This window comes from Peromyscus eremicus, chromosome 3 (genome assembly GCF_949786415.1).
Source record: "Peromyscus eremicus chromosome 3, PerEre_H2_v1, whole genome shotgun sequence".
Lineage (NCBI taxonomy): Eukaryota > Metazoa > Chordata > Mammalia > Rodentia > Cricetidae > Peromyscus > Peromyscus eremicus.
The window spans coordinates 135,021,091-135,041,118 of record NC_081418.1 but is presented as its reverse complement, the minus strand read 5'-3'; the positions used below and the strand labels follow the sequence as shown (position 1 = coordinate 135,041,118).

The following is a 20,028-nucleotide window of genomic DNA, read 5'->3' as shown; positions in this document are numbered from 1 at the left end:
GGACTGCTGCTCAAGACCGACAGGGACGGGGTAGGCCCTTTAAAACACCTTTGTTTCTACTCAAAATAACCTGGCAGGTATTCTCCTAATTCTGTAAAAAGGAACCCCAACACTCCAAAAACCTTTGTCAAAGGGCAAGCTATTCACTATAATGCCACAAACTAAGCCAACCCCGTAGTCCTGGCACTAGAAGTATTCCTGCAGAGGCTGTCTGTCTGTCTACCTGCCAGGTAAAGGTAGACAAAACTTTCTAAGTACTGACATCACACCGTAAGTGGAAAATTCCACATGTTACTTCATGGTACAGAAGGAAGTCAAAACACAGGTCCACTAAAAATACTATGAAGAATTACCTTTAGGCTACCTATATAAGGTATATTTGAAACAAATTAATGCCTTTCTTTTATTTAAAGCTTGAATACAATTTTATTAAAGTTCAAAAGAAAAACTGCAGAGAAGGCAAGCTGTAAAGTTTGGCAGATGCCTGAAGGATGGAGATGGAAAAGAAAGCCATGCCTTTTTGAGGTTCAGCCACAGGACGGCCCAGCAGATACATGGGTTGGATAAACTTCAGACAAAATGTGAGAAAGTCCAGAGTGTCAGGGAGAGCACCGCTAAGTTTAGCCACTATCTGGAGAGAGGAAGTTGCACCTTTCTGAGTCAGGACTAAGATAGGCTGGCAGACCCAACAGAGTCTCACAGCAGCACCACAGCAACTGACTCTATTTTTGGTTTGAGAGGCTATATAGACCAGGATGGCACTGAACTCCTGACCCTTCTGCCTCAGCCTCCCGAGTACTGAGATTGCTGGTGTGCTCCAGTCACCACATCCAGCTTAACAAATTTCCATGATCAGATTTGGGCCCCATCCCCAAGGTATCTCATTATATATGTGCAAATATTCCAAAATTTGAAAAAAAAAAAAAAAAAGCCAAAGTCTCAACCACTTTTGGACAGGGAATATTTAACCTGTATTTTAAAACTCTGGGAGCCCTAAGAAGTCAAGTAAGTCCTTTACTGTAGGGTACTGGGTGGTTAGAAATCTGATTCAGGACAGCTGTGGCAGTGGGAAGGCAAAGCTAGCACCGAACATCATTTAGTCCATTACTTCAATGGACACCATGTGTACCAGATACAGTAAGAATGGTAGGCAATACAAGAATGGCCTGGGATTCAATAATCACTTTGAATTATTATCCCAGCTTTTTCTTTCTAAGATGCTGACAACAATTTAAATGTTCAGATTTCCCCTCAAATTATTTTCATACAACAGATCAATCTGACTGACCTTCCCATTTATTTCACAGATAAGAACAAAGCCTTCGAGCTAAGCTAACTTGTCCATAGCAACAGCACCCAATTCCTCCAATACCCAGTCATGCTACTGACAACCAGGACAGAAGTAGTTCACATACACAGGCACCAAAATCAGGACTCTTTTTTGTTTTTGTTTGAGACAGGGTTTCTCTGTCTAATAGCCCTGGCTGTCCTGGAACTCACTCTGTAGACCAGGCTGGGCTTGAACTCAGAGATCCACCCGCTCTGCCTCCCGAGTGCTGGGACTAAAGGCGTGCACCATCACTGCCCGGCTTCAGGATTATTTTTTAAGTTCAAATGCACAATAAGAAAGAAAGCCAGAATTCTTTGTGATTTAGAAGATTCTTTTGGACTTTAGAATTTTAAGTTTCTGAAGGAATATTTTTCAACCAGGATATAATTAGTCACAGAACAATTTCAGGGTTCCCTTTAATCAAGTGTGGAGGCTTTCAAGAATTTCAAAAACACTGAAGGTAGAACATCCTAGAAGGCTTCCTTCCAACTGGGTATTCACAATTCTTTATACATATACATGGAAATATTCATACATAGTTGGGAAATTCAGAATAATTTTAGTGTGGAGAGAAAAATGAACTGGCAGAATTAAGGGCCCTAGTTAACCAGAAGGGCTGCCTCCACTACTTCAACATGTCATATAAATGCATCTCATGTCACAATGACCTCACTTTAAGCAAATACATTAAAAAAAAAAAAAAAAAAAAAAATTCCAGGTATCTACGCAATCAAGTTAAAAGGGATTTTCATTTCAACTGATATAATAAAAGAATGCCTTTAAATGAATCAAACTTGTCAGGTACCTTTATAATATGGTATGATGTAAACATTTTCCAGGAACACTTATTGTATAAAGTGGGGTACACCTGTAATAATAAAGCTACAATGAACTTCTGAATTACAGCTGGAATTCTGCAGTGCTCAATATATTCTGCATAGCAACACCGCCCTCTTTTTCACGTAGAAAGAGGTATTTAAACAGTGTACTTGTGGATACTCTCCATAGAACTATACAATTCAAGTAAATAATGCTAAGTAATGATTAGTTCTCATCTTTCTGAACTTCCCAACATTTTAAAGATTATCTGTACTCCCAACAAATGGGAGGCATACAAAGAATTCTCCCCATTTTACAGATGAGGAAACTGAGGCGCAGAGAGGGGGAAAGGACTTGCCCAGGGTCACACAGCAAGTTCGTGGTGGAGCCGGGAACTGAATCCATGAGCCCAAGGCTCTGTCCATTTCCTGTGCCGCAGTTCCCTTCGCTCCTAAAATGGGAACAACATTGCCCATCTCGGTACACTAAGGACAGAACCAGTCTCCCAGCCATGCAAATCTGCCCCTGTCTATATATGTCAAAGCTGTGATAAATAACCCATTGTGCACATTGGGACCAAGTCTCCAAAACCCACTAGGGACTCTGACAGCTCTCAATGAGATTCAAGTTGTTTCAACATTCAAAGGGCAAGGATTTCTCTGTACACAGTGCCACATGCAAATATGCATATGCTCTTTTGGAGGGGACAACGGGAAAGAAAGTGGAGGATCAAAATGACTTCCGTGAATTGGAAAGTGAGCAAACAAGTCATTTTATAAGAATACTATTCCTCCCATCCCAACCATGCAGGGGCTAATGGGCTCAGTGCTCAACACAGCCCAAGAGCTGGCGGATGGCACAGGGTTAGCTAAGGTGCTTACCAGAAAGATTTCTTGAAAATAAGAAACAGAAAGGAAAAAAGGGAGCTGCAGACATTGGAGCCCAGTCTGAAGCTTTATTACAAGAGAGAAACTCTCCTGTCACTCAAAAATCCGTTAAGGAGCCTGGCAAGCTGAGTTTTCAAAGGGGCAGTGGAACGAGGGGTCTAACAGCTGCGAGGGCCGCAGCTGCACCTTCCTATCAGAGCACAGGGCACCTGGACATGCAAGTGGCGCTCAGGTGGACAGCCGCTGAGAGCAGAGCCCGACTTGGGGCAGGACCCAAAGAAGATAGGGGAGGCTCGAAACAGTGACCCTCAAACCCATCGTGCCCCTGGCTTTGAGTCCTACCTGTAGGTCTTGCCATCTTTCTGATGGTCATCGTCATCGGGGGCAAGGACGTAAGGGTCACTCATCTCAGGAAGCCCTGATTCCAGCATCCGCTTCTTCTTGCGGCCCCGAGGAGGTTTAGGAGGAGCCACATTGCCACCTCCACCACCACCTCCGCCTCCTTCCTCAGTTAGGGTTGATGCTACCTTCTTGGAGAGGTCAGGGACCACCTGCAGGGCTTGTGAGCCAGGGGGAAGAGCTGAGACAATCATGGGAGCCGAAATAGGGAAGGTCTGAGCTGATGAGGCTGTGGTCACAAGAGAGCCTGAGGGGGATGTGATTACCAAACCAGGACCTAGGATTGGCAGAAAAAGGAGATGGGGTCATGCTGTTCACCTCTGACCTAATCTACTTCATTTCCCCCAGATAGTTGTCTAATTAACCCCGCACCACCACCCTCCAGCCCACTACAATACAGGAACCCCCAAACCCTATACAAAAATAATGGTTTCCTAACCCCTGTCCCCAGCCCCCCTGGTAACAGTGAAATTTACCCCTTGATTGACTCCCTTCTCTTCTCCACCTCTGAGAACAGGAGACTCCTTGATTCAGAGAAGGAAAGAATGTCACCTCCTCAAAGGCAGGGACCGCATCTTCTACTTCTTTGTATCCCCCACAATGCCTAGCACATTGCTAGGTACACAGTAGGCACTTAATAAAAATCTGATTGAGGAATTAAACACATACCCCACTCCCCATGTCCTCAGAGCCCTCCAGACTGGGGTACTGATCAGGAGAGATCAACACCTCAGATTGGAGAGAAGTAAGGGCGCTTACCTGCAGTCATCAGTCCTGTAGATGGTACAGGGACCACAGTAATGTTCTGGGTGACAGATGCCTGACTGTGCGGGGTCAGCTGTTCTGACTTGGACTCTGTGTCCATGCTAATGCCAGAGGACAGAGACACTGAGGCAGGCACTGTCAGCAAAGTGGGGTAGTGAGGTGGCGCCAGTCCACAGCCCTTTTCTGGCAAGAGCTGATCCTTCATCTTGTTGATGAACATTGTATTTTCAATCTAAAAGAAAAGGAGGGGAAGAGGAGTACCCTCTTCAGACTGAGCAAGCCTGATTTTTGTCTGCTCCATAAAGACGTTCCATTGTCTTCTCCTTGGAGATCAAGGAACAAGGAGTTGATTATCTGTTTCTGGACAGGAGCCAGACCCAAATACTACAGAACTCTCAGTGATAATGGACTCAGTGGAACAAGGTGTGTTTTACTTTGCTTCAGCTTCCACACAGTAGAAGCATCACGAAGAACTCACTTCTCAGAGCTGAAATGAATACTGGGAAAATAAAACACACACCACTTACCTGCCCTGAGACTGTGGGGATAGAAGGCCAGAAGTATGGGTTAGAATTGAAGTGAGACTCTTCCATTCTACCTGAAAAGAGACAGAGCACCACATCACACCTGGGAATAACTACTGAATGCTAGTAATGGAGCAGAGTAGGTGATGGAATTCTGGTGTCTAGCACCTGACCACATAGTTGGGAATTAAGTCATGATCTCAATGTCTAGACCAGACAAAGTGGCACTGGGCTGTAATCTCAGCACTCAGGAAGCTAGAGGCTAAGGCCAGTGAGGACTACTTACTGAAACACTCTCTAAAAATAACAGATGAATAGAAACAACCACTGAGCAGTATGGCCTACCATACTGTTTTTAATGTTTATGACAAAATTTATGTGCATCTCATTGAGTCATAAAACGTTTGCCAAACTTCAAAAAACCAGAATTGGTATTTCACTTTGAAGAGAAATGAAGTTATGGAAAAGAGATGTACCTATGGCCACACACAGCAAATCATTCATAAGCTTGGAAACAGCCATGTTATCTTTAATTGTTCCCTCTTTCATTACTTACATCCATTTTCCTTGAAAAAAAGTTTTTTTTTTCTCTCAGATTTCCAATTAACACATGTATGAACTGCAATTCTACACAGCTTGAAAAGATTTCAGTCTGGCAGGAACCTGAACAACTCAACAGTTCAAGCTAGCCTCCAAATGGTGATCCTCCTCCTTCAGCCTCCTGTCTATCTAGGATTATAGGATGCACTTGCACACACATTTTTTTTCTCCCTCAAGGTTTCTCTATGTAACAGCTCTGGCTGTTCTAGAACTTTGTCATCCCCCACCCCCACCCCCCAAAAAAACTAAAGTAGAAAAAAACAAAGTAAAACAACTACAATTCAGTACAAAATCTAATTTCCTAATCTGATCACCTCACTCTGGAAGGCTTCATTGGCAGTATGCTTGGTTAAGGGCAGCTGCCTAGACCAGGAAAGACCCTCCAAGAGGGTAGGTAAGGAGTTTGAGGTTGGAGGGGTGGCTTAGCACCTGTCTGGTATGTGTGAGGCCCTGGGTTTGATTCCCCTACACAAGGGAGGTAGGGGACACAGAGAACGGTGGCGGGCCAGAATGATGGCTCTGCAGGGAAGGGAACTTCTGCACAGGCCTAGGAACCCAGTTTCCCACCCACTTCCCCCTTTGGTTTTCCGAGTCAGGGTTTCTCTGTGAAACAGTCCTGGCTGTCCTGGAACTCACTCTGTAGACCAGGCTGGCCTTGAACTCAGAGATCCTCCTGCCTCTGCCTCCTGAGTTGCTGGGATTAATGGCATGCGCCACCACCACGCGCCACCACCACCCGGCAGGACCTAGGTTGATCTCTGGAGCCCATGTAAAGTGGAAGGAGAGACCTGATGACACAAAAGTTATATGCTGACTGACCTACCTAAACACACACACACACACACACCATGGTATGCATGCACAGACATACGCATGTATACAATAATAATTGGGCTGCTTGTGGAAACATCTTTAATCCAAGCGCTCAGGAGGTAGAAGTAGACAAACCTCTGTGAGTGCCAAGGTAGCCTGGTCTATGTAAACAGTTGCAGGCCAGCTGGTGCTACACAGTGAGACCATATGTAAAAATTAATAACTAATAAGAATAGTGGAACAGAAAAAGGAAAAGCAGGAATACACGCTGCCACCAAAGAATAATTTTTTTAAGGAGAAGGAAATGTCAAGTACCCTAATTACATGTTAGAATCCATGTATCAAATTATCACATTATCCTTCATAAATATGGCCAATTAGCAAGTATCAACTAAAAAACACCAGGCTGGGCGGTGGTGGCGCACACCTTTAATCCCAGCAACTCAAGAGGCAGAGGCAGGTGGAGCTCTGTGAGTTCAAGGCCAGCTTGGTCTACAGAGTGAGTTCCAGGACAGTCAGGACTGTTTCACAGAGAAACCTTGTCTCGAAAAAAAACCCACCACCACCACCAAAAGACACTGTGCTGAGTCAAGAGCAGCCAGCCAGCTTTCAGGAAATGAAGGAAGGGTTGTGAGCACAAGTGAAGCCACTTCCAAGGAGGACGCGCTGGGGCTGATGGCAGACACCAGCCTAGAGAGACAGTGAAGCCAGTAGGCTGACTCCAGAGAGTGGGAAACACTTCCAACAAACAAGTCCAGGCAGGAAAAAAAAAATGTTTTTCCCCTTGGGACAGGATCTCCACGTAACCCTGCCTGATCTGAAACCTGAGATGTACGTCAGGTTGGCCTAGAACTCACAAAGATTTACCTGCCTCTGCTTCAAGTGTTGGAATTAAAGGCATGTGCCATCATACCCAGCTTTCTCTAATTTTTAATTTTAAATTTTATGTGTATAAATACTCACTTGAATATATGTCTGCATCATGTGCATGCAGTGACCTCAGAAGCCAATCCCCTTGGGACCAGAGTTACAGATGGTTTTAAGCTGCCATAGGGATGCTGGAAATCAAACCCAGGTCCTCTAGAAAAGCCAGTGCTCTCTTTCCCCCATCCCCTCTTTTATTTTTTTTTAACGAGGCAGGGCTTTTCTGTGTAGTTTTGGTGCCTGTCCTAGTCTCGAACTCACAGAGATCCAGCTGGCTCTGCCTCCCAAAAGCTGGGATTAAAGGCTCGTGCAACCACCGCCCAGCTTTTAAGGAAAATGAGAGGGGTCACGTGGGTCCTTTTTTTTTTTTTAGCCTGGTGTGATCAGAAACCAGATGGCCTGGGAATTGAACCCGTGTCTCCTGGAACATCAGTCAGTGCTCTTAACTGCTGGGCCATCTCTCTAGTCCCTTTTCTCTTTTAACCCCCCCCCCCCAACTCCAGACAGGGTTTCTCTGTGTAGCTTTGGAGCCTGCCTATCCTGGATCTCGCTCTGTAGACCAGGCTGGCCTTGAATTCACAGAGATCCGCCTGCCTCTGCCTCCTGAGTGTTGGGATTAAAGGCACGCGCCACCACCGCCCAGCTCCCCTTTCAACTTGCCAACCTCTGAATTTCTTAAAATCTACAAAAGGATGAAACGTATTTCAGCCAAGGACAGGAATGTACCAAATCTGTGGCTTTGACAGCTTCACATAAGGGTCAATACTAAATGAGCAATGCCAGCCAAATTCTGGTCCTGAGTTACAAAAGTCACTCTAGGTATCCCCAGGGGATTGGTTCCAAGGCCCCTTCCCAATGGATACCAAAAGTACATGTTCAAGTCCCTTTATTTTTTTTTTAAGATTTATTATTTATTATGTATACAGTGTTCTATCTGCACATATTCCTGCAGGCCAGAAGAGGGCACCAGATCTCATTACAGATGGTTGTGAGCCACCATGTGGTTGCTGGGAATTGAACTCAGGACCTTTGTCAGAGCAAGCAGTGCTCTTAACCTCTGAGCTGTCTCTCCAGCCCTCAAGTCCCTTTAAACTACTGAAGTGTGCATGCTCAATCACATCCATGGCACATGTATGAAGGTTAGAGGGGTTCTTATTGGAGTCACTTCTTTCCTTTCGAGACGAGGATGCTGGGATTGAACTCAAGCTGTCAGGTTTGGCAGCAAGCACCTCTACACCCACAAGGCATCCTTTTATAAAATGACAGAGCGGGCAAAAAAAATAAATGTCCCACATCTCTGACCTCCGCATGTATACTGTGGCATGCACATGCCACTGCACACTATCACACACACACACACACACACACACACACACACACACACACACCCCAAATGTTATAAGAAATGTATTGGTAACCTCACACATATTTCCCCAAAATAATATGAATGTTACACACTTAGTTGTTGTACCATATTCTTTAGGAAACAGTCTAACGCTTCTTCATGTTCAGAAGACAGTCATCTCAGGCACACCCACACAGCACACCAGCAATGGTGTAACATTTCCTAGTGAATCTACACATCTGGGGGCCAGCTGAACAGTAAGACTGTGAGATTCTTTTGATGCTAACCTAGCTGACCTTTTATATAAAGGAGTTCCGGGACCTCCTAAGGCAACAGAAACAATCTGATGACAGTTTAAGGGATCCAATCTGGCTAAACTTTCGGGGGGCAGTGATCACCTATTCTACATTGATGTTGTCCCACTGCCCTTGACATCACTCAAATGTTATTTTGTACTGATTTGAATATAGTGGGCTCTATATGTATAAATTTTCAAAAAGATGCTAGAAGCTCAAATGTCAACCATAACCTTTGTCTTTCTCCTCTTCCACTGAAGAGAAAGAAAATAGAAGACATGTCATTGGGCACGGTTTCGCACACCTTTGATCCCAGCACTCAGGAGGCAGAGGCAAGTGGGATCTCTCAGTTCAAGGACAGCCAGGGTTACACAGAGAAACCTGTCTCTTAACAAAACAAAACTAAACAAGCGAAGAATGGTGAGGGACAAAGGGAGTGAAGTAGAGAATTCGGCTGCAGAATAAAAGGGAGGTCTAATTTTTTATTTCTCCCTAAAGAATAAAAGAAGCAAATGTATTGTAGATATGAAAAATTCACAAGAGAAATCCCAAACTAACAATGTCCCCATAAAGGATCCGTGAAAACGAGAACACAAAGCTTACACCCATTCCTATTTTCCTTAAGCAGAGAGAGCTCCAAGACTTCCTAAGGGGTTCTGAGACTACTTCAGTTCTGGGAAAGACCCTTCTACAATGTATAAAAGGACAAAAAGCTCTACAGGACCACTACCATAGGCAACTGGAGCTATCTCCCACTGCCATACAAAGTCACGTGGATGTAAGCAGCAGCAGCATTGTTTATCATGTTCAAGACTATTAAGAATATTTTTCTTTTCTTTTCTTTCTTTCTTTTTTTTTCCAAGACAGAGTTTCTCTGTGTAGTTTTGGTGCCTGTCCTGGATCTTGCTCTGTAGCCCAGGCTGGCCTTGAACTCAGAGAGATCAGCCTGGCTCTGCCTCCCAAGTGCTGGGATTAAAGGCGTGCGCCACTGTGGCTGGCAAGAATATTTTTAAATGGCGTGCTGTGGAATTTATTCCTTTACACTGTGTAAAGATATGTCAATCAATTGGTTTAATAAAAGCTAAATAGCCACTAGCAAGGCAGGAGGTATAGCAGGGACTTCTGGACAGAGAGGGGTCTGGGAAGAAGAAAGGGGGAGTCACCAGCGGTCACAGAGGGAATAGACATGCAGGAGAGGTAAAAGCCATGAATCACATGGCAACACGCAGATGAACAGAAATGGGTTAAGTTAAGTTAAAGAGCTAGTGAGTGCCAGGTGATGGTGGTACACATCTTTAATCTCAGCACTTGGGAGGCAGAGGCAAGCAGATCTCTGAGTTTTAGGCCAGCCTGGTCTACAGAGTGAGTTCCAGGACAGCCAGGACTGTTGCACAGAGAAACTCTGCCTCAAAAAAAAAAAAAAAAAAAAAAAAAGATAGTGGGACAAGCCTAGCTAAGGCCAAGCTTTCATAATTAATAGTAAGTCTCCATGTTGATTTTTTGGAGCTGGATGCCCAAAGAAAAGTACAGTGCTGTAGCCTATAATCCCAGCACTTGAGAAGCAGAGGCCAATCTCTGGGTTTGAGGCCAGGGTGGTCTATAGAGCGAGTTCCGGGGCAGTCAGGACTACACAAAGAAACCCTTTCTCAAAGAACAAAACATCGCCGGGTGGTGGTGGCGCACGCCTTTAATCCCAGCACTCGGGAGGCAGAGCCAGGCGGATCTCTGTGAGTTCGAAGCCAGCCTGGTCTACCAAGTGAGTTCCAGGAAAGGCACAAAGCTACACAGAGAAACCCTGTCTCGAAAAACCAAAAAAAAGAACAAAACAACAACAACAAAAAGTATTGGCTGTCAGTATGTATGTGCATATGTGCAACAGTGCACACGTAGAGGCTGGAGGACAATTCTATGCAGTCAATTCTCTCCTTCTACCTGACACGGGTTCTGGGAACCAAACTCAGTCTCCAGGCTTGATTGGAAAGTACCTCTACCTGGCTGAATCAGTCCTCAAGAAAGTGATAGAGGACCTTACAATGTATACCATTTAATCCTGACAATTCTAGATGGGTGTGAGCTACCGTGTGGTTGCTGGGAATTGAACTCAGAACCTCTGGAAGAGCAGCCAGTGCTCTTAACCTCTAAGCCATCTCTCCACTCACCTGACAATTCTAAAAAGCATGGATTGTTACTTTGATTTATGTGTGTGTGTTTAACAATTTTTTTTCTTTGGTAGGAGTGGTGACACATGCCTTTAATTCTAGCACTCACGAGGCAGAGGCAGGTAGATTTCTGTGAGTTCAAAGCCAGCCAGGGCTACAGAGTAAGACCCTAACTAAAAATTCTTTATGTTGTGTGTGGAAGTTACATACATAATACCACACATGTGGAGGACAGAGGACAACCTACACAAGTTGGTTCTTCCCTTCCACTGTGTGGTTTCTGGAGGCTGAACTCAAGTTATCAGGCTTGGCAGGGCATGACTTTACCCACTGAGCCAACTGGATGTCCTTGTTTTTGTTTGTTTGTTTTTGAGATAATGTCTCATATAGCCCAGACTGGCCTCTACTTCCCAAATGCTGCTGGAATTAAAGACATGTATCGCCAAGCCCAGCTTCTGCTTTTTCAAATAATGAATCTGGAGGACAAGTAATTAAACCAAGGCGGCAGCAAGGAACAGGTTTAGGAAAGGGCTATGCTAGGTAGGGAGTACACTCCTATGACACCAAACACTTGGGGGGGGGGCAGGAGTTGCAGATCACCCTCAACTGCACAGTAAATTTAAAGTCAATCTGGGCTCTAAAATACCAGTCTCATCCAAAAAAAAAAAAAAAAAAAAAAAAAAAGGCAGTTGAGTGTGTGGTTCATACCTACTATAGTCCCAGTCCTCCAGAGGGAGTTCAAGGCTGCCATGAGTCTGAGGTCCACGAGGCCCTACCTCTAGCTGAGGTATCATTGGCAGTTAATGGCTGCTGGAAGATGGGGAGCCATTTTTCTTCAGTAAACAAGCCCACATTCACATTCATGCAATCTTAATTAAACTCAGTGAGACATAGGAAGAAAAAAGACATGAAGTAGGAACAAAGAAGGGGTCCAAAGGGAAGGGAATAAGAAAGGGTAATGGGGGCTGGAGAGATGGCTCAGAGGTTAAGAGCACTGGCTGCTCTCCCAGAGGTCCTGAGTTCAATTCCCAGCAACCACATGGTGGCTCACAACCGTTTATAAGATCTGGTGCCCTCTTCTGCACTGCAGATAGAACACTGTATACATAATAAATAAATCTTTTAAAAAAAGGCAATTGGGGATGAATATGAACAATATATATAACAATATATATATTACAATATATATATATATTACACACACGTATGAAGTTGTCAAAGAAAAAAATTACATTAAACAAAACAAAACAGGAAGCAGGGAGTGGTGGTAGAGGCAGGCAGATTTCTGAGCGGGTGGCCAGCCTGGTCTACAGAGCAAATTCCAGGACAGCCAGGACTGTTACTCAGAGAAACCCTGTCTGGAAAAACCAACCAAACAACCACCCACCCACCCAAAAGCGGAACTAGAGAGCCAGCTCTGTGGTTAAAGCTCTTGTGGAGGACTCGGGTTCAATTCTCAGCACCCAGGCATCAGCACATAACCCCCTTTACACCCAGTTCCAGGGCTGCTTCCAACATTGCATGTAAATGGTTCACATCCATACATAGAGGCAAAACACTAATACACGTAAAACAAATCTTGAAAACACATGTGGGAGCACAAGCGCACGTGTGCATGCACACGCACACACATACACACCACACACAGTAAACAGGCCCATAATCCCAGCACTCTATAGGAAAGGAAGACTGCATAAATTCAAGGCCAACCAGGCCTACATACTGAGACAATGTATCCAAAAGAAGGGAGAGATTCTGGTAGAAACAAAGACCATACAAATGAAGTAACACATTAGGAATGTGAATTGATCCAGGCACTTAAATTAAAAAATTGGGGGGGGGGGGGGGCCGCTGGGGAGATAGCTCAGTTGTCAAAGTGCTTGTCACACAAGCCTGAAGATTTGAGTTCAATCCCCAGAACCCACACAGTGGAAGGACAGAACAGACTCCCACTATTTATCCACTGTCCTCCACGTATGTCGCACACACGCGCGCGCGGTCAGCAAGTGTGACCTGAGAGTAGTACTTGTCAACCCAAGGCACACAGGCTTTACAATGTTTTATTTGATGTGTTTGGGTGTTTGTCTGCATGTATGTCTTTGTACCATGCACATGCTTTGTATCAACGTTGAAGACCCTGGAACTGGAGTCACAGATAGGTGTGAATTGCCATGTGGATGCTGGGAATTTAATCTGGGTCCTCTGCAGGAGCAGCAAGTGCTCTTAACTGCAGTGCCCTCTCTCCAGCTCCCCAAACTTAAGGTTGCTTTATGTTTTTGAAACAGAGTTTCTCTAAGTAGCCCTGGACAGCCTAGAATTCACTATGTAGACAAGAGTGGCCTTCTTCTGCCTCCTAAATGCCGGGATTAAAGGTGTGAGAAAAAGAAATAGTTTTTGATAGCAAACTGACATTCAGTTTAAGATCATATTCTCATGAAATTTCACTTATATATTCACTTATATATACTCCAATATAATTTATTTTGGAATGGAGTATGAATAAAAAGGCCAATCTTTTTTTTTTTTTTTTTTTTTAATGGTTTTTCGAGACAAGGTTTCTCTGTGTAGCTTTGCGCCTTTTCCTGGAACTCACTTGGTAGCCCAGGCTGGCCTCGAACTCACAGAGATCCACCTGGCTCTGCCTCCCGAGTGCTGGGATTAAAGGCATGCGCCACCACCGCCCGGCCAAAAAGGCCAATCTTACCCAAGTGTGATGGCACACACCTATATGCACAGTACTTGTGGGAGGCAGAGACGGGGGATCGAGAGTTCAAGGCCATCCTTCTCCTTTGCTACATAGAGTATTCAAGGCCAGTCTGGGATACATGAGACCCCGTCTCAAAAAAACAAATAACCAAGGACTAGCAGATGGCTCAGCAGGTAAGGGCACTTACCTGACAATCTAAGTTTGGTCCCTTATTCCTACAAGGTAAAACGTGAGAACTGGCAACTACAAGTTGTCCTCTGATCTCTGCACAGGCACAGCAGCACACTCAGGCACACACACACATACAATAATGAAATGTTAAAACAAACTTGCCGGGCAGTGCTGGTGCACACCTTTAATCCCAGTACTTAGGAGGCAAAGGCAGACAGATTTCTGTGAGTTCAAGGCCAGCCTGGTCTACAGAGTGAGATCCATGACAGCTAAGGCTGTTACACAGAGAAACTGTCTCAAAACAAAACAAAACAAAACCCAATAAAACAAATCCACACAACCTATAATCCAGCACGGATGGTGCAAGCAAGTGACATGAAGCACGCTCTATTCCCACTGACATGCCTGCTGCTTCCAAGCATGCACCTAGTCTCATGGTGTGCACCTATGGTCAGATGACCTGAGGTAGAGAAAAACAGAGCCTGGTTTACTGATGGTTCTATATTCTATGCAGGGACAGAGAAGTAGACAGCTGCAGTATTATAACACCTTTCTGAGACCCCCTAGAAAGACACAGGTAAAGGGGAGTCTTCACTGTGGTTAGAACACATGGTCATGGGCTGTAGCCAATGGAGTAGTGATGGTCAGGGACTTGGAAAGAGATGAGAAAAACATCTGGGAGAAAAGGCATGTGAGTAGATCTCTCCAAATAAGTGAAGGATGTGAAGATACTTGTGTCTCATCTGAGTGTTCATCAAAAGGTGACTTCGGCAGGAGTCCAATCATCAAGTAGACAGGATAACCCATCTGGACAGTGAGCCTCCCATACCCCCATCCTGTCACTGCCCAATGGGCCTAGGAACAAAGCTGCCATGGTGGCAGACAGAAGTTACGCATGGGCTTGACTACATGGACTTCCACTCACTGCTGACCTGACTACAGCTGCTGCGCACCCATAGTCACCATTCCTGGGATTACCAGCCAGCGACCTGGTGGCAGGTTGACTACATCAGACAACTTGCTTCATGAAAAGGAAATCGCTTTGTCCTTACTGGAACAGACGGGCACTCAGATATGAATTCAACTTTCCTGCTTCTGACAAAAGTGCCATCTGTGGAACTACAGAATGCCTTGTCTATCGTTATGATATTCCACGTAGCATTGTTTCTGAGCAGGGAACTCACTTCACAGCCAGAAAATTGTGACAGTGGGCCCATGTTCATGGAATCCACTGGTCTACCATGGTCCCCACCATGCCAAAGCAGCTGGCCTGATCATATGGTAGAATGACCTTTTGGAGACACAGTTAAGCACCAATTAGGAGGCTAATTAGGTGGAAAAAAGAAAAGTTCAGAGTTGAGGGCAAGAAAGACAGCTTGAAAGATGGCTTCATGATTAGGAGTGCATACTGAGCCTGGCGTGGTGGCACACGCCTTTAATCCCAGCACTTGGGAGCCAGAGCCAGGCAGATCTTAGTGAGTTCAAGGCCAGCCTGGGCTACAAAATGAGTTCCAGGACAGCCAGGACTGCTACACAGAGAAACCCTGTCTTGAAGAAAAAAAAAAAAAAAAAAAGATTGTATACTGCTTTTGCAGAAGATCCATCTTTGGTTCCTAGCACTCATGGTAGGTGGCTCTGGGAGGATCCAATTCCTCTGGCCTGAGTACTCACATACACATAACCACAAACATACACATAATTAAAAAAAAAAAAAAAAAAAAAAAAAGGTTCAAGGTCATCCTGGTCTACATAATAAGCTTGAAGCGAGCCTGGGATACATGAGACCCTATCTCAAAAAAGTAAATTAAAAACAATAATTAAAAACAGGGATACAGCTCAGTTGGCAGAGTACTTGCAAAGCATGCAGTAGGCCTGAGCTGGATCCCCATACTATAAACTGGGCGTGGCAGTATATACCTGTAATTCCACAGCTGGGAAATTCCAAGGAGGAACAGAAGGTCAAGGTCATCCTTGATTCTAAACAGCAAGGCCAGCCTGGGATACATGAAACCCTGTCTCAAACAAAACAAAAAAACCCTATTTTTTAAAGTAACAGAGAGCCAGGGCTGAAGAATGGTTCAGAAACTAAGAGCACTTGTTCTCACAGAAGCCTCAGGGCCAGTTCTTAGCACCACACAGTGGCTTACAACCATCCATATCGCATCTTCTCAAACACCAGGCATGCACATGGTACAAATACATACGTACATGGGGGTAAAATATGCATACACATGAAATAATTTTTTTGTTTGTTTTGTTTTTTGAGACAGGTTTTCTCTGTGTAGCCCTGGTTGTCCTAGAACTCATTCTGTAGCCCAGGCTGGTCTCTAGTTGAGAGAGATCCGCCTGCCTCTGCCTCCCAAGTACTAAGATTAAAGGCATGTACCACCACCACCTGGTAAATGCTTTTTAATTATAAATAAATAAATAAATAAATAAATAAATAAATAAATAAATAAATAAATAAATAAATAAATAAATAAAGTAACAGAGGGCCAGAGAATAATGGCCAAGCCCTAGGACTCACATAGTAGAGTGAATAGACTAAGTTCAGTCCCTAGGACTCACATAGTAGAGTGAATAGACTATGACAAAATATGTTTTGAACTCCGCATGTGCTCTATGATGCATGCCCCTCCCCACAAAAAAAAAGTAATACATTTTAAAAAGTAAATAAATAAAACCCTAACCCACCACTCATCACGGCACAGGCTTTTAATCCCAGCACTGGGGAGGCAGAGGCAAGAAGGTCTCTTCTTTTGAGTTCAAGGCCAGCTGGTCTCCACATTTCCAGCCAAGGATCCATGGTAAGACTGTCTCAAAATAAAATAAAGAGGCATTTCCAATAAATAGGACAGCCCAAAATCAGGCACTTAAGAACTACTGCTCACAAAGCATAAATAGTCAGCTGTAAAATGACATGTGAGAAAAAAGCTGTAATTTGTAGGACACAGTAGCTCACACCTATAATCTAAGCACTTGAGAGGCTGAGATTGGAGGACCGTTATGGGAGTAAGAGGCCGGCTCCTGCCATATACAGCTCCAGGCCAATCTGGGTACTGAGTGTGACCTTATCTCAAAAACTACAGACAACATGTTTTTGCAGGTGAAAGGTGCTTGCTGCCAAGGCTGATTGATAACTGTAGCTCCATCCCCAGAACGTACATGGTGGAAGGAAAGAACCAACTCCTCCAAGTTGTCCTCTGACCTCCACATGTGTGCTGTCTCACATCTGTACACACACACACAAAAAAAATGTAAACAACAAAAAGCTATCTATACTATCCTTTTCCTGGTAGGTTTTCCTAAATCCATATATCCCTTGACATGAGATCAGCTGCAGAGCCAAGAATGATGGCCATGGCTAAAATACAATGCAAATGGTACCCCAGATGCCACAGCACTCAAATTCTTATTGGCCTGCTATCTTACCACTCACTTTCCCCCTTATCTATCACAGAGAAAATCTCCCCAAACTACTCGACATTCTCACAACCTAAAGAAGTCTACTGATATAATGGGGGAAACCAACTCTACACAAAACATCTCTACCAGTGTGTGGTTTTTTTCTCCCCAAGACAAGGTTTCTCTATATAACAGTCCTGAAACTTGCTCTGTAGACCAGGCTGGCCTCAAACTCAAAGAGATCCTCCTGCCTCTATCTCCTGAGTATTAGGATTAAAGGCGTGTACCACCAACGCCCAGCATCTACCTAAAAAAAAGGCTCTACCACTTTTAATGGTACTGATACATTTAAAAACAAAAAAGAAGCCGTGCCCCAGCACTCGGGAGGCAGAGGCAGGCATATCTCTTTTTGAGGCCAGCCTGGTCTACAAAGTGAGTTCCTGGACAACCAGGACTGTTACACAGAGAAACCTTGTCTGAATACAAAAAATAAACAAACAAACAAAGACAAGCTCAGTGTGGTGGGCTAGTGGATCTTTTAATCTCCAGCACTCAGGAGACAGACGCAGGAGAATCTTGGTGACTTTACTACTCGCCTGGCCTATATAGTGAGACCTCATCTCAAAAAGATAGATAGATAGATAGATAGATAGATAGATAGATAGATAGATAGATAGATAGGGAGCAGGAGAGATGGATAGATAGATAGATAGATAGATAGATAGATAGATAGATAGATAGATAGATAGATAGTCAGATACACAGACAGACAGCAGGAGAGATGACTCAGTAGTTAAAAGCACTAGATGCTCTTGCCTGGGTTCAAGACCCAGCATCCACATGGCAGCTCAAAACCACCTATAACTCCAGTTTCAGGAGATTCAGTGCCCTCTTCTGGCCTCCAGAGCCACTGGGCATGTAAGTGGTATAGATACACACAAAGGCAAAACAACCATACACATTAAAAAAATTAAAGGAAAAAAACCCAACAACCCCCACCCCAAACTATCATGATTAAATTAGCCCTTTCCTTTCCAGTCTCCAATCTCAGTGTGGTGATTGGCTGAGTAGGGCAAGGCTTGCCTAGCATGCATAAAGCCCCAGGTTTGATGCCCAGCACTACACAAACCTGGGTGAGGCCAAGCTGCTGACCCCAGCATTGAGGTGGAGACAGAAGGAGCACAAGGTCAAGTTCAGGCTTAGCTACAAAGTGAGTTTAAAGTCATCTTGTGCAACATGAGACCCTATCTTTTTTTTTTTTTTTTTTTTTGGTTTTCTAAGACAGGGTTTCTCTGTGCAGTCCTGGTTGGCACTCTGTAGACCTGGCTGGCCTTTAACTCAAGAGATTCACCTACCTCTGCCTCCCAAGTACTGTAAAGGCGTATGTCACCACCTCCAGATAAGACCCTACATTAAAAAATAAAGTAAAAAACAGAGCTGTGGAGAGAGCTCAGCAGAAAAGGCTGATTGCCATCAGGCCTGACTTGAGTTCAATCCCCAGAATCCACATGATAGGGAGACCCAACTCCCTCAAGTTGTCCTCTGACCTCGGTATGAATACAAACATACACAAAATAAATAGATATAAAATACAAATTCAAAAATTTACAAAAAATAGAAAGGATTTCTTATTTCAAAAGGAGTTATTGGAAGAAATAGATGTTAACAATGGGACAAGCACTCTCGCACTAGAGTTTTGTCCCTCCACCCAGCCCTTTATAGTGTTTCCAACCATCCAAAGGTAAAGGTGTCATGACCTTGAAGAATATGGCTTTGACTGACATGGTGAGGACCACAGGTTTATATTACTTGCAATTTTATCTAGTGTTTGTGTGTTTATGAAGGTGCACAGATGTGTGTTGATGCCTGTGAACAGAGGCCAGAGGACAACCTCAGGTGTCATTACACAGGGGCCATCTACTTTATTTTTGGATTCTGGGTATCTCACTGACCTAGGCCTCACCAATTTTGCTACACTGGCTAGCCAGTAAGCCCACCTGTCCCTGCCTCCCCAGTTGGAGGCCTATCATGCCCAGCTTTCTTACATGGATTCTGAGGATCAAACGTAGGTCCTTACGTTTGTATGATAAGCACTTTACCAACTGAATTATCTCTCCAGCCCTTTGCTGTTGTTTTTAAAGATTTATTTATTTATTTTAGGCATATGGGTGTTTCATCTGCATAGGAGAAGAGGGCATCAGATCCCATGGGACGACAGTTATAGACAGTTGTAAGCTGCCATGTGGGTACCGGGAATTGAACTCAGGTCCTATGGAAGGGCCACCAGTGCTTTTAACTGCTGAGCCATCTCCCCAGCCCCTATTGTTTCTTGTGGTTTTTAGCTGCTATTTTTCAACTAAAGAATCTTTCTTACTATCATGCTGAGTGGCATATGCCTGTAGTCCCAGCACTTGGATGGCAGAGGTACAAGGATCGCCTCAAGTTTGAGGCCAATCTGGTTTACTTAGTGAGTTCCAGGTTAGCCAGAGCTATTTAACAAAATCTTGTCTCCCAAAAATAAAATACAATGGTTTCACTATTAGCATCAGGTCTCATATTTTGATTTGACTTACTACTAGAGCAGACATGATATAATTTTATCCCCTTTTATTTCAAACTACCCTAGAAGCAGTGTTCCCCCTGAAAAACCTTACCTGACGTATCAAATTCTGACAATCCCATGTTAGAGTCTCATCACTCAACAGATCCACACAAACCCTCCACTGGACACTAAGAATGGGAAACACTCTCCAAACTTGGCTCTTCTTCTTCTTCTTTCTGTAAGCTACACCATAGACTACCCTTTTCAATCTGGGTCCTTGTGTCTCCACAGCAAAATAAACCTCTGACAAAATGCAAGCCCATTCACAGGTTTCACCTGAGC

At 44.2% G+C, this 20,028-nt stretch overlaps 1 protein-coding gene across 10 annotated transcripts in view; it reads right to left on the bottom strand.

The window, feature by feature from the left end:
• Positions 1 to 20,028, bottom strand: part of Znf384 (zinc finger protein 384) — a 31,270-nt gene that overhangs the window by 9,646 nt on the left and 1,596 nt on the right. For 3 of the 10 annotated variants that reach the window (XM_059258585.1, XM_059258586.1, XM_059258592.1), the window contains 5 exons: positions 4,728 to 4,798; positions 4,195 to 4,432; positions 3,912 to 3,959; positions 3,379 to 3,712; positions 2,508 to 2,600 (listed from right to left, as the gene is read on the bottom strand). In XM_059258585.1, coding sequence (XP_059114568.1) covers positions 2,508 to 2,600; positions 3,379 to 3,712; positions 3,912 to 3,959; positions 4,195 to 4,432; positions 4,728 to 4,793 — 779 coding nt within the window. In that variant the 5' untranslated portion in view covers positions 4,794 to 4,798. Of the gene's footprint in view, positions 1 to 2,507; positions 2,601 to 3,378; positions 3,713 to 3,911; positions 3,960 to 4,194; positions 4,433 to 4,727; positions 4,799 to 7,100; positions 7,208 to 20,028 lie in introns of those variants that run through there. The other 7 variants (XM_059258593.1, XM_059258589.1, XM_059258590.1 and 4 more) reach the window with 4 other exon arrangements.